At 45.5% G+C, this 12,500-nt stretch overlaps 2 protein-coding genes across 2 annotated transcripts; one reads left to right on the top strand and one right to left on the bottom strand.

Annotated features, from left to right (window-relative positions):
• Positions 1–79: 79 nt before the first annotated feature.
• brd9 (bromodomain containing 9) lies at positions 80–6,838 on the bottom strand. The gene is made up of 17 exons (XM_084471553.1): positions 6,709–6,838; positions 6,026–6,246; positions 5,801–5,932; positions 5,578–5,713; positions 5,436–5,493; positions 5,178–5,322; positions 4,967–5,077; positions 4,540–4,727; positions 4,301–4,433; positions 2,120–2,195; positions 1,921–2,016; positions 1,684–1,816; positions 1,409–1,520; positions 1,152–1,208; positions 962–1,067; positions 627–797; positions 80–317 (listed from the first exon to the last, which is right to left on the bottom strand). The coding sequence occupies exons 1-17, from the start codon at positions 6,755–6,757 to the stop codon at positions 223–225; spliced, it is 2,019 nt and encodes a 672-aa protein (XP_084327679.1). The 5' UTR covers positions 6,758–6,838; the 3' UTR covers positions 80–222.
• Positions 6,839–6,888: 50 nt separating this feature from the next.
• Positions 6,889–10,409, top strand: trip13 (thyroid hormone receptor interactor 13). The gene is made up of 14 exons (XM_084471441.1): positions 6,889–7,029; positions 7,250–7,325; positions 7,468–7,618; positions 7,707–7,833; positions 8,023–8,078; positions 8,166–8,256; positions 8,360–8,432; positions 8,524–8,587; positions 8,699–8,785; positions 9,012–9,118; positions 9,340–9,493; positions 9,629–9,741; positions 9,831–9,900; positions 9,982–10,409. The coding sequence occupies exons 2-14, from the start codon at positions 7,252–7,254 to the stop codon at positions 10,075–10,077; spliced, it is 1,263 nt and encodes a 420-aa protein (XP_084327567.1). The 5' UTR covers positions 6,889–7,029; positions 7,250–7,251; the 3' UTR covers positions 10,078–10,409.
• The last annotated feature ends 2,091 nt before the right edge of the window (positions 10,410–12,500 follow it).

Here is a 12,500-nt window from a genome sequence, read left to right as displayed (position 1 = left end):
AAGGGTCATATAGGCAGGTCTTTAGCCTCTCATCAAGCACCAGGAATGCAAGGATTCCGTTTTTACACACATGGAAAATAACATTTATTTTTCAGAAGTTACAATCAATAAAAAAAAACAATAAAACATGAAATACAGTTTGTACAATTGCTGTTAGCGGTCATAACAGCTCTGAGGTTTCCCTCGATGCAGCCCTGTTGTAACGCAGGCTGCTCGCTGTGATCAGCTGGCGGCGGTGGAGCCGTGCTCTGGGGACTGCAGGAACTCGTAGGGGTCGTGCACCAGCTCCGCAGGGCCCCCCAGGTGGGAGGGACTCCCTGAGGAAATACATACACAACGCTTAGATATAAAATGCTTTTAATTGATCCAGTATTTAATAGGTTTGCAGTACATTGATAATGGAGTATAGGTGAAAAATATTCATGTAGGGTCCTTTCTACTCAACATTCATAAAGTAGACAGAATAGTTACAACTGGTAAAAGAGTGTGTGTCTTAACTAGGAATATCTAGTATAGCCTTAACAAGCATGGCGGTGCAAAACATATACATACATCTACATGCAAACATCATAGATACATCTTTGTGTCCATCCTTCTAATATGAAGTGTGTGTTGTGACGGGGTACCCAGGTGGTGCTGGTCCCTGTCGGAGGCGTTGGACAGTGAGGACAGGTTGGAGGAGGGCCTGGAGCCCACGCGCTCCCCCTGGCCCTCCTGGAACTCCTGCAGCAGTTTGTCTGCCTCCTCAAAGTGCTGCTGGCCCTCCTCATGTCCCGCCTCCTTCTTCACACTTTTACCTGATGAGGGAGAAACAGGTAACACCATATGTATTAAATATCAGTTATTTAACCTGACATTGAAATATATTCTTCACACTAAAGAACAACGTGCCAATAAATCATTCCGATTTTGAGATCACACCATGAAACAGAGTTGAAGCGAACAGAACAAAAATGATTACCTAAGGAATTGAGCATGGAAATATCTAGAGACATGTCAGGGTAGCCCTTCAGAGACATGAACTCCAGCACCGAGCTGCTCTCTCCCAGACCACCTCCATCTGTGATCTGAGCACATGCACAGCGTCAATAACATCACTCTGGATTGTAATACCAATTCAAAGTATTCAATATTCTGTTCTTTTTTAATACCTGCATATCACAGATATCGGCTTTGGTCTCGTCAGATTTCGGGCTCATGTTTCTTTTCTGTGGAATAAAAATCAGTACAAGATTAGGCTATGAATCGAGAAGCATAGGAACAGACCCAAGGAAAAAGTTATTTGTTTTCATCCAACACAATACAAATAGAAACGTCAGAGCACTGGTTTCCAACCTTGGGGTCGCTGATATGCATATAAACAAACATTGGGAACCACTGCTTTAGAGGAGAGAAGTTGTTACGATACCTGTCTGATCTGATGGACAGCTTTTGTGTGATCCCCTGCAGTCATCTTATCCAGGAGGCCATCCACCAAGCGCTTGGTGACACTTCCACAGCCTTTGACAAACTCCTGGACACTGAGACCAAGGTTCAGAAGGAGTTAGTGAATGCATGAGGGACACTGGATATACCTCACTATAAAACAGGGATGGGTGGCAGTAAGGACATCAAAGTTATAAGCAAACAGGCTGAGACCAATCCTCTTCCATAACATGTAACATCCCACCACGAAGACCTCACCTCAGAGCACACTGTACCCCAGTGTCATCTCCGTAGGCCGAGTAGAGCATGTCCATCTCATCCGGGAGCAGGTCTGGGTAGATGGAGTTCTTCTGCAGGCTCTGTGTGTTGTAGGCACTACTGAGGAAGGTCACTGTATTGGGGTTGGACAAAACATATCAAGCAACATGTTTATTTAAATAAATATGTTAAAAAAAATCACAACAGCGATGACAACGTGAAAGTACAACGCCATACCTTTGTGTCTGCGGTCGTCTTTAAATCCCAGGGTTGTTAATCCAGGCAACAGTTTATTCGATAGGGAACTTAAGTCCACTGTGTGGGTCTCCTCATCTGAGAAATAGGACACATCATTTAGGAAACGTGGTAGAACCAACACATGCAACTTCATATGTATTGCATAGTAGAACAGAGAGTTGGAATTGTGATGGCAAACCTTCTGCATCAGGGTCAAGCTTATTCACGACAGTATAAACGATGGTGCTCTCTGCTTCTTTACGCAAGTAGCCCATCTAAAAAGAAAGACAGATGGACGTTACAGACATCGGCAAAATAACAGAAAGGATCAGCACGTTTCCAGTTTTTTTCTTTATTATAGAAATGCCAGGTGTGTAGTGGTGTGATGCACACCACTAACATGTCCTCAAAATAGTATTTATTAAATGTTGTTATCAATTTCATATTTTATGACAGTTTTCACAGGCCAGATGGATTAAATCTCAAATGTTACATTTGATGTTCTGTCTGAATACTGCCCTTCTACCGGGCAACTTCCAACATTCACTGCACTGGCGGATCACCACACTGCAACAAAGCCGCAGGCAGCAGTGGTCAATGAGTTAAAGGTCCCATGACGTGCCACCAGGTGTGGTGTGATTTGCCGTTACAAGCTGTTTTGGAAATCTTCCCCTTATGACATCACAGGTGAGCGTGTCCACCTAGACGTGTGCTGGATAGATCAGTCCACCAGCCGACCCAGTGGACCGTAGCAAACGTTGCTCATCTAGCCGTCACACATCTAGGTGGACACGCCCACCTGTGATGTCATAAGGGGAAGATTTCCAAAACGGCTTGTGACGGCTAATGACAGTCCACACCTGGAGGTTAAAGGTCACCTCTAACGGCGGTCCCCCTCACAAGCCCCCTCACAGCGGAGCACCTTAGAGGACCTCTAACGGTGGTCCCCCTCACGAGCCCCCTCACAGCGGAGCACCTTAGAGGACCTCTAACGGTGGTCCCCCTCACGAGCCCCCTCACAGCGGAGCACCTTAGAGGACCTCTAACGGTGGTCCCCCTCACGAGCCCCCTCACAGCGGAGCACCTTAGAGGACCTCTAACGGTGGTCCCCCTCACGAGCCCCCTCACAGCGGAGCACCTTAGAGGACCTCTAACGGCGGTCCCCCTCACGAGCCCCCTCACAGCGGAGCACCTTAGAGGACCTCTAACGGTGGTCCCCCTCACGAGCCCCCTCACAGCGGAGCACCTTAGAGGACCTCTAACGGTGGTCCCCCTCACGAGCCCCCTCACAGCGGAGCACCTTAGAGGACCTCTAACGGTGGTCCCCCTCACGAGCCCCCTCACAGCGGAGCACCTTAGAGGACCTCTAACGGTGGTCCCCCTCACGAGCCCCCTCACAGCGGAGCACCTTAGAGGACCTCTAACGGTGGTCCCCCTCACGAGCCCCCTCACAGCGGAGCACCTTAGAGGACCTCTAACGGTGGTCCCCCTCACGAGCCCCCTCACAGCGGAGCACCTTAGAGGACCTCTAACGGCGGTCCCCCTCACGAGCCCCCTCACAGCGGAGCACCTTAGAGGACCTCTAACGGTGGTCCCCCTCACGAGCCCCCTCACAGCGGAGCACCTTAGAGGACCTCTAACGGTGGTCCCCCTCACGAGCCCCCTCACAGCGGAGCACCTTAGAGGACCTCTAACGGCGGTCCCCCTCACGAGCCCCCTCACAGCGGAGCACCTTAGAGGACCTCTAACGGTGGTCCCCCTCACGAGCCCCCTCACAGCGGAGCACCTTAGAGGACCTCTAACGGTGGTCCCCCTCACGAGCCCCCTCACAGCGGAGCACCTTAGAGGACCTCTAACGGTGGTCCCCCTCAGGAGCCCCCTCACAGCGGAGCACCTTAGAGGACCTCTAACGGCGGTCCCCCTCACGAGCCCCCTCACAGCGGAGCACCTTAGAGGACCTCTAACGGTGGTCCCCCTCACGAGCCCCCTCACAGCGGAGCACCTTAGAGGACCTCTAACGGTGGTCCCCCTCACGAGCCCCCTCACAGCGGAGCACCTTAGAGGACCTCTAACGGTGGTCCCCCTCACGAGCCCCCTCACAGCGGAGCACCTTAGAGGACCTCTAACGGTGGTCCCCCTCACGAGCCCCCTCACAGCGGAGCACCTTAGAGGACCTCTAACGGTGGTCCCCCTCACGAGCCCCCTCACAGCGGAGCACCTTAGAGGACCTCTAACGGTGGTCCCCCTCACGAGCCCCCTCACAGCGGAGCACCTTAGAGGACCTCTAACGGTGGTCCCCCTCACGAGCCCCCTCACAGCGGAGCACCTTAGAGGACCTCTAACGGCGGTCCCCCTCACGAGCCCCCTCACAGCGGAGCACCTTAGAGTTGGGCATGTAGCGGGTGATGCGGTCCCGGGCCTCGTCCGCAGCGTGCTCCACCAGGGCCAGCACGTGCTCCTCCGCCGTGCTGTCAGTCAGACTGCAGGCGTTTCCTTCTGGCTCAAACAGGTAGCTGGAGGCCAATTACAGATGATTTATTGATTAATCATAGCATAGCCTTTTGTACTAACTCGTCTTGTTTAACATGGCGTAGAAACTAAAGTGGTTACTTTGCGTACTTTATAGCCTCCTTCAGGTCTTTGACCGGCTGCTTTTTAGACTTCTTGGCGGACTCCACAGGGAGGGGCATTATCTCCGGGGGAGGGGCTTCCTCCGCCAGGTCTTCGTCTCCCAGGATGGCGGCTTGTTGGGAGTAATCCATGTCCTGCATAAAAGACATGCTGCGCTTCAGCGCCAACAGACGCTCCTGGGGGCACATCACATATAAGACACTTCACTTTGTGTATAATAACCACGCCTGAAATATATTGAATTTAGAGAATATTGGCATAGCATTATCGTGTATAACAGTGATGTTTATGATGTCGATATAATAATAGGAAGCCCCATACAAAAGTCAACAGTCCAATTTAGCAGCAAACTTAGAATAATGATCAGATTCACAGCAGTCTGCTAGATGCCGAGGGTCATTATGAAGGACTTTACCTTGCTCATCATCTTGAAGCCTGTGTGGAGCAGCTTCTTGGCAGCTTTGTAATAGACCGTCTCTGGTCTATTGTACACCATGGCGTTGTCACACATCAGCTTAAAGTCAGCCTATCGGGGAGACAAGCCAAAATAATTGTATAAGTCCAACTATTGATTACCATCTATCCAAGACTAAATAATAACCAAATAGGCAAAATAGTAGCCAGACCTTGAACTCTGTCATAGTAGTGTATTCATTGGCAAAGATCTTGTCTTTCATGGTGCTGAAGTCCATGGGATGTTTGATGATTGTCGAGTAGCCTGGAGCAATGGCATCAGTCACTGGAAAGGCGAAGAACCCATGCTGGTCTTTTCTGTGAAACAAAACCACAACAAAATCTCTCTGAAGTCCCCTATAATTTTGCGTTCAACATAAGACCAATACCAAAATAACTATTACATAATGTATGAATAAAGCGTTCCTAACCTCTGGAGCTGGCGCTGGAAGTGCTCCAGGAGTTGTTGACGAGGAGTACACTCATTCTCTGAAACATTACATATTAGAAATACAGTCAGAGGCATGGCCAGGTCTGTTGGTGAATCAGTCCAGAGTACTGAGTCCTTGTTACCTTGCTGCGTCCTGCAGGCCCGGACCGGCCTGTCCCCCAACGGATCCATCTCCATCTTGATGCTGATATTGGGGTGAAAGTCGTCCAACTCAGGCTCAAGCTCAAACTTCTCCTTCTTCCTTTTTTTCTCTTCTGGCTGTCGGAAAATATAGTGCAAAACTATTACAGTCATATATGTGACCGTGAAAAAGGTTTTAGGCTTGTTACAGGAAGTATTGCTCACCTCTATTGAAATGCTTATACTCTTTGGCAACGTGAAGGGTTCAACAGCCACGCCAACATTAGGAGCAGAGGGTGCTGAGGCTGCTGCCTGAGATTCATTCTGTTCACGCTCCCTCTTCTTCCTCTTTTCCTCCTGGGAGGGAAATTAAAGTTGTGACGCCTAACATAGGGCTAGGGACAATTCAGGTCTATACACGAGCACTAGGCAATGTTTTAAATAGCCCACCTTGCGTCGTCTCCTCTCCTCATCGTTGACATGTTTGTCCTTGTCCTTGTCAGATTTCTTCTTCTTCTTTTTCTTCTTGTCCTTGTGTCGTTCTCGGTCGTGGTCGGACCTGTCGTCGTAGTAGCTGGAGTCGTGTCCTGACCCGGAGAGTTCTGTCACCTCGCTGCCGCCCACTTTGAGGACGAGCTTCAGAGGTTTTTCGTGAGGCTTGTCCTCGTAGTCTAACAAAAAAAGAAGCAGTCGCTGATAAGAATACCTTTATATACAACTATAATTGAAGCAGCTGTATATATATATATACATACAGCTGCTTCAATTGTAGTATATATACCCACTCATGTGTAAGAGTAGCGGTAGATACAGTATATTCGGATATATATCAATCAGGTTAAATGTGAATGGATGAACCCCAGAGCTCACTGGTGAAGTATCTGCATTGACCTCATTCTAACAATGCAACCTATTAGCTATAGCTGTTAATTGGACTACAAAAACGAGGCTTATATATCTATATATCTATATCTATAGATATCTATATCTATAGATATCTAGATCTATAGATATAGATATCTATAGATCTATATAGATCTATATCTATGGAAGGACCACTGAGCAGCTCCGTGAACCAACACATGAACCAGGACACACACGTTACACATCGAGATACAATAGTGTAACGTTACCATCTACTGTTCTCCACTCCGGTTTGTGTTTCTTGTGTTTCTTTCCCATTTTTTCGACTTATAAATATCCAACCGGGCAGCTTTTGTTGTTGTGAGCTAACGGATGAGCTAGCTGCGACGGAGGTCCGCGGCCGGAAGTGAAGGCGCTACAGTGTGACGTGTGTTCCGGTTGGATAAAGCAGCGCGCAGATCAAACCCCGGGTTTTAACCCCCGGGTTCAGCGCGTCGTGTTGCGGTTGAATCGCCGTCTGCCCACCAGCCACTCCCAGCTAGGAGCTCCCTCAGCAAGTGGACCGTGTACATATACCTGCTAGCACTCCGGTAATGTTGTGATCATGTGTCTTCATGTAGAACAGGGTTGTAGTCTGGCATGCTAACACGGTGCTGCTAGTGCTCAGCCATCATGTGGAGGCTGAAAGGCCATTCCTATATATTCATATACTACTGCCTATTCCTGTATTCCGAGGTAGTTCATGATCCATTCTGAACATTGCCAACACCCGTCTAGACAAATGGCGTGTATGTTCTCCTCGTTTTACAGATATGGAAGGTGACAGTATGGATGTCAGTCATCGGAGCCAGAGTGTTCATGTGGAGGTGCATGTTAAATCTCACAGGTAGGTGTGTGTGTGTGTGTGTGTGTGTGTGTGTGTGTGTGTGTGTGTGTGTGTGTGTGTGTGTGTGTGTGTGTGTGTATATAAAGTCTGGAGTAGAAAACTAAAAGTACTTTTTTAATATCCATGGTCATCCTATTCTCAGCACAGCCAAGCGGTCAGATGTGCGGACACATGTCCTGGCTTTACTGGGTCGTCATTGCACTGTTTTTGGAAATCACAAGTGGAGAGATTTTGACGAAGAGTTCCTAAAAAAGCATGTGGAATCTGTGGCTGTTGTAGACGAGGAGGACATGGTGAGAGTCTACGCTTCACAGACCATAATGGCACAGTGTCTGCTGTGGACATCAGTAATTACTGTACTGTTATTCCCGTCTCTTGAAGCCTGTGGATCTGAAGAGCTCTGACGTTTCCCTGCACATATTCACTCTTAATGACGACGGGCCGAGCACGCTCAACCTGGAGGAAGACGAGGAGCTCTCCGCAGCCAATCACTGGCTACTGCCGGCAGGTAAGGACATAACATGTTAACCAATAACAATCACTAATGTAACACAATGATCTAACCATACGAGAGGCTAAACTTTAAAAGTAAACTGTTATTTTCAGTAATTTTATGACATGTAAAGGCAAGATTGTTTCAGGGCAGCTTGAATAAAGCAGTCTGACCATTTCTATTTATTGTCTATTTCTTTAACAGCTGAATTTAATGGAATCTGGGAGAGTCTAGTATATGAAGATGGAGTTAAAACACAGGTACGATAACTTGATCTCTAATGCAATTGGTAGCTGATAATATTTGATGGTCTTCAATTTTCCCCAAGTGTTTTCTCTTTTCCTTAGCTTTTGGATTATGTCTCGACGACAATTTTCTTCTCAGACAAAAATGTTGACAGCAACCTAATATCATGGAACCGTGTCGTGCTGCTTCATGGTAATATATAAAGATAGTAAATATATTTGGATTCCTCATTAAAATGTCAATAAGTGTCACATTAATGCTCTATAATTAAATTATAATTATGATCCGTGTTCAGGTCCCCCAGGCACAGGGAAGACATCCTTATGCAAAGCACTCGCACAGAAGTTGTCCATTAGACTTTCAAACCGGTAATCAAAGCCTCTTTTCAGATGAAGTATCTAAGGCGCTTCCATCTCTATCCCTGCTTTTTGAAGCCATCCACATGCTCCTCTCCTGCAGGTATTCCTACGGGCAGTTTGTTGAGATAAACAGCCACAGCCTCTTCTCAAAGTGGTTCTCAGAGGTAAAACTCAAATGGTCTCCTGCGTAGTTGAAGCATGTTTTCTACAATTGCATGTTCTTGTTGGAGCTGGAGCGGCAGTCATGGCTCACAGTGTTTCTTGTGAATACGCAGAGTGGTAAACTGGTGACTAAGATGTTCCAGAAGATCCAGCAGCTTATCGATGACAAGGACGCTCTTGTGTTTGTTCTGATTGATGAGGTAAATAAATCTGCCTTTATTAATCCAATTATATTGCTCTTTTCTTTTTACTTTACTTTCCTCAGTGACTTGTAGAAAGGCCTCAGATGTTCACAGATTTCGCTATTCTAATAATGAGATTTAATAGATCAGAGTGTGGGTCACGTTTGTTGGGCTCCCATATGAGTGCGGGGTCATGCGATGTAGCGTATGCAGTCCTCCAACTGCCTGTTTGAAACTCCCTCAGGTGGAGAGCCTCACTGCATCGAGGAACGCCAGCCAAGCGGGAACGGAGCCTTCTGACGCCATCCGAGTGGTCAACTCTGTTCTCACGCAACTAGACCAAATAAAGCGGTTGGAATATATTCTCCTATCCTAAGACCTGATGAATCATAAGCCAAATGTTCACAAAACTCTACTTTCTATTTTCTATGCCGCATTATTTGAGCCACTGCGCCTGCTCCCTATTTTAGTATATATATCTCTTCAATTTGTTTATCTGTCGTGAGCTTCTGCTTTCTCCATCGGGAAAGAATACAGTCCATCTTCCTTACCTTTCCGCTGTTCATTTGAAGACACCCCAACGTGGTGATCCTGACCACCTCCAACGTGACGGACAAGATCGACCTGGCGTTTGTGGACCGGGCGGACATCAAGCAGTACATCGGCCCCCCGTCGGAGAAGGGCATCTACAACATCTACCTGTCCTGCCTCGAAGAGCTCATGAAGGTCAGACTTAGGATGGATCAATTGCATTTTTGTGAAGCTACGTGTCCAAACATAGGACTCTATGCTGGACACCCTCTTCTTCTGATTGGTTTGGTATTGCTTTATTTCTGCCCCGGTGTGCACGCCTCAATACAGTGCCAGATCATCTACCCTCGACGCCAGCTGTTCACCATGTTCGAGCTGCACACCATGGGCTTTGTGGAGAGCGAGGTGTCGGCTCACAGTCTGACCCTGAGGAACATTGCTCTGTAAGTATCGTGGTCCACCGTAGTCTCTCAGAATAATGGTCAGCATGTCGATACGAGCCTCCACTGATAATCGTGACCTTCGTTGTCAGAAAGAGCAAAGGGCTGAGTGGAAGAGCGCTCAGAAAGCTGCCGTTCTTGGCCCATGCCCTCTTTGTAAAGGTGAGCGATTGAAAGGCCATAATAAGATATGATTCTTTATAAATGTTGTACACGATTCACACGACTCATTGTTGTGTGTAGACGGCGACGGTGACTCTGGAGCGCTTCCTGGAGGCCTTGGACCAGGCCGTCTCCAAACAGAAGGTGGAGAAAGCACACTTAGCCAACAGTATCTGAGGGATACCACTGCTGTAACGGGCTGATGCCAATTAGGGTTGTGTTACCAATGCTTTGTGTTGGTTTGTTGTTTACCAAAACATACAAACCTTTGTTTATTTCAAACAATGTTGTGTTTGGAACAAATTCATTACAAATGTGTTGATATGGCTTTGGGTTTATGAACTTTGAAGATGAAACTCCTTCTCAGAAGTTTCTGTGCATTAAAGGTTTGGTTAGATGTTAAATCACTATTGAGATGTTCTACAGTTAAATCCAAGGTTGCATATTTCTATTATAAAATGTGTTCATCATAGTTTTCTAAATTAACCAAAATGTCAACATCTGTAAAAATAGGGGAAAAAAACATATTATACAATTTTTGTATGTTTGTATGTAACTCTTGTTCAACGTTTATCCATGTACTCATGTTATTGTGTATATAACATTTTATAAACATAATTATATCTTCACCAGTTCATTTTCGCAGCACTTTTCTGTAAAGAATTTTATATCACTCACATTTTACATCAATGTTGTACCATGGGAATATATTGGCTTTTTGATGAAAATATATGGAAAACTCTTTTATGCTGGAAAATATATAGCCTGTACATAGTCCTGTTGATATATTAAGATTATATAGATTTCAACAATAGATCATAGTTTCACATGGTTTGACAAGCTGTTGAAAGACAGCTTGCGAGACAGTGATTGGAAACTACAAACACTTCCAATTCCTGGATCATCCTGATAAGTTGGTGGGATTTCCAAATGAGGAAATCTCATGGTGCTTTCTGATGGTAACCCTTAATTCTGACTTAATTAGTGTTTCCTCTTAAGAGCTATTCCCCAATGATTTGTCCTTGCAACATGGATCCGTTTTGATGTCAAAGACTAATGATATATCTGTCCTGACCCAAGCCAGCGAGGCGGATCACTCCATATGTATGATGGTGTTGGGCATTCCCCAAGTCGTATGCTGCTCTGCATGGCAGCTTGAGGCCTCAGACAATGTGGCTTTGTTTGTACTTGACTTGAACAGCTTTGTTAACTCTACCTCACAAGCTTTTCCTGTGTTTGTCTTTGTTTTTGCTGGCTTTGTTGGAATCATCAGTGTCACCTATTGGCCATGCCTGACAACACTAGTGTGAAGTAAACACAGCTTAATATACTCAAATATGCAACCAAAGGTTGACATTTTACAATGCTTTTATTATTGTCTGGTAAAGAAGATTCATGGTTTTTGGATCAAGACACATTGATTGTTATTTACTATTACAAGAAGATGTATTTTCCCCTAGAAAATAATTTATTGAATTTGGTTCAAAGAGAAAATGTAAAGATTGAAACATGATTGCCTTCTGGAGGACTGTTAAATTATCTAACCATATTTAAACAGATCTTTCAAAACAACACAATTTAACACAAAACACAAGAACACAAAACATTACAATCAAGATGAAGTTGGAAAAAATGACAACCCAAATGTCTAAAGATATACATTTTCATTGATGAGGTGGACATCTTGGTGAAGCTTAGTGAAAAAATCTACTGCCTACTTTCACTCTTAAACAATGATCAGTGAATTTCTCAATGTCCATGTTTGAGTCCTGTTGTTTGGCAGTTTGGACAGGTTTGGGCTGTGTGGGATAGAGAAGTAGCAGCACAGAACCCTTCTGAAAAGAGAGAGAGAGAGAGGGACGGCATAACGAAATGGAGATAATTAGGCAAGTAGGATCAAAGAAGATCCATCAATGAGCTATGCTGTCTGCTCTTCCTGTCAACCAGACTGATCAAAACCACAGTCAGTGCGTGTGTCTCTGTGTGGTATGTATGTTGGATTGTGTGGTGTATATGTGGGATGTGTGTGGTTGGAGTATGTGTGTTTATGTATGTTAAATAGAGGACAGCAATATTAGGACAGACTTTTGTTAACACAGGAAGTGTGTGAGCTTCAGGCCTAGAACTGTACATAGACAACATATACAATGGGACATACACATGGTTACAAACTAGAATGGAGGATCAATTGTTTTATCCAGCAATGAAACGACAAAGCACGCTTCAAGTACTAGGCAAAAAAAAGTTCAAATATTTACATAAGCATAACAGCACCATTCTTTTCTCACTTTTCTCACTCAACAATAAGTAGGCCAGTTATTTGTCTAACACCTAGTCCTCAAACACCTTGCCAAAATAAGCAACCATTAAGTATCAAAGAGGTACTCTTTGTCTGCTTAAAGGTCGGTATGTTCTTTTGGATTTTCTTTCAAGGGCAATCATTCACAGATAGCATTGTATTGTCCAATAAAATGTCAAACCAACTTAAAGACAGTAGTACTAGGCCCATTGCATTTACCTTTAAGGGAAATGTCATGATACATATAAACTGGGCCATATATTAACTGAATTTGTCCAATGAATACTGGGCTGTCAACACA

This window comes from Micromesistius poutassou (assembly GCF_964030765.1).
Source record: "Micromesistius poutassou genome assembly, chromosome: 8".
In the NCBI taxonomy this organism is placed as follows: domain Eukaryota; kingdom Metazoa; phylum Chordata; class Actinopteri; order Gadiformes; family Gadidae; genus Micromesistius; species Micromesistius poutassou.
The sequence above is the reverse complement of the archived record's forward strand: the minus strand, read 5'-3'. Positions and strand labels throughout refer to the sequence as shown.

Coding starts and splice junctions, on each gene's coding strand:
- trip13 (XM_084471441.1), top strand. CDS start 7,252: ATGGAAGGTGACAGTATGGATGTCAGTCATCGGAGCCAGAGTGTTCAT. Junction 7,619..7,706: donor TTGTAGACGAGGAGGACATG/GTGAGAGTCTAC, acceptor CGTCTCTTGAAG/CCTGTGGATCTGAAGAGCTC. Junction 8,257..8,359: donor CCGTGTCGTGCTGCTTCATG/GTAATATATAAA, acceptor ATCCGTGTTCAG/GTCCCCCAGGCACAGGGAAG.
- brd9 (XM_084471553.1), bottom strand. CDS start 6,757: ATGGGAAAGAAACACAAGAAACACAAACCGGAGTGGAGAACAGTAGAT. Junction 4,728..4,966: donor GCTTCAAGATGATGAGCAAG/GTAAAGTCCTTC, acceptor ATGTGCCCCCAG/GAGCGTCTGTTGGCGCTGAA. Junction 1,521..1,683: donor GGGGTACAGTGTGCTCTGAG/GTGAGGTCTTCG, acceptor CCTTGGTCTCAG/TGTCCAGGAGTTTGTCAAAG.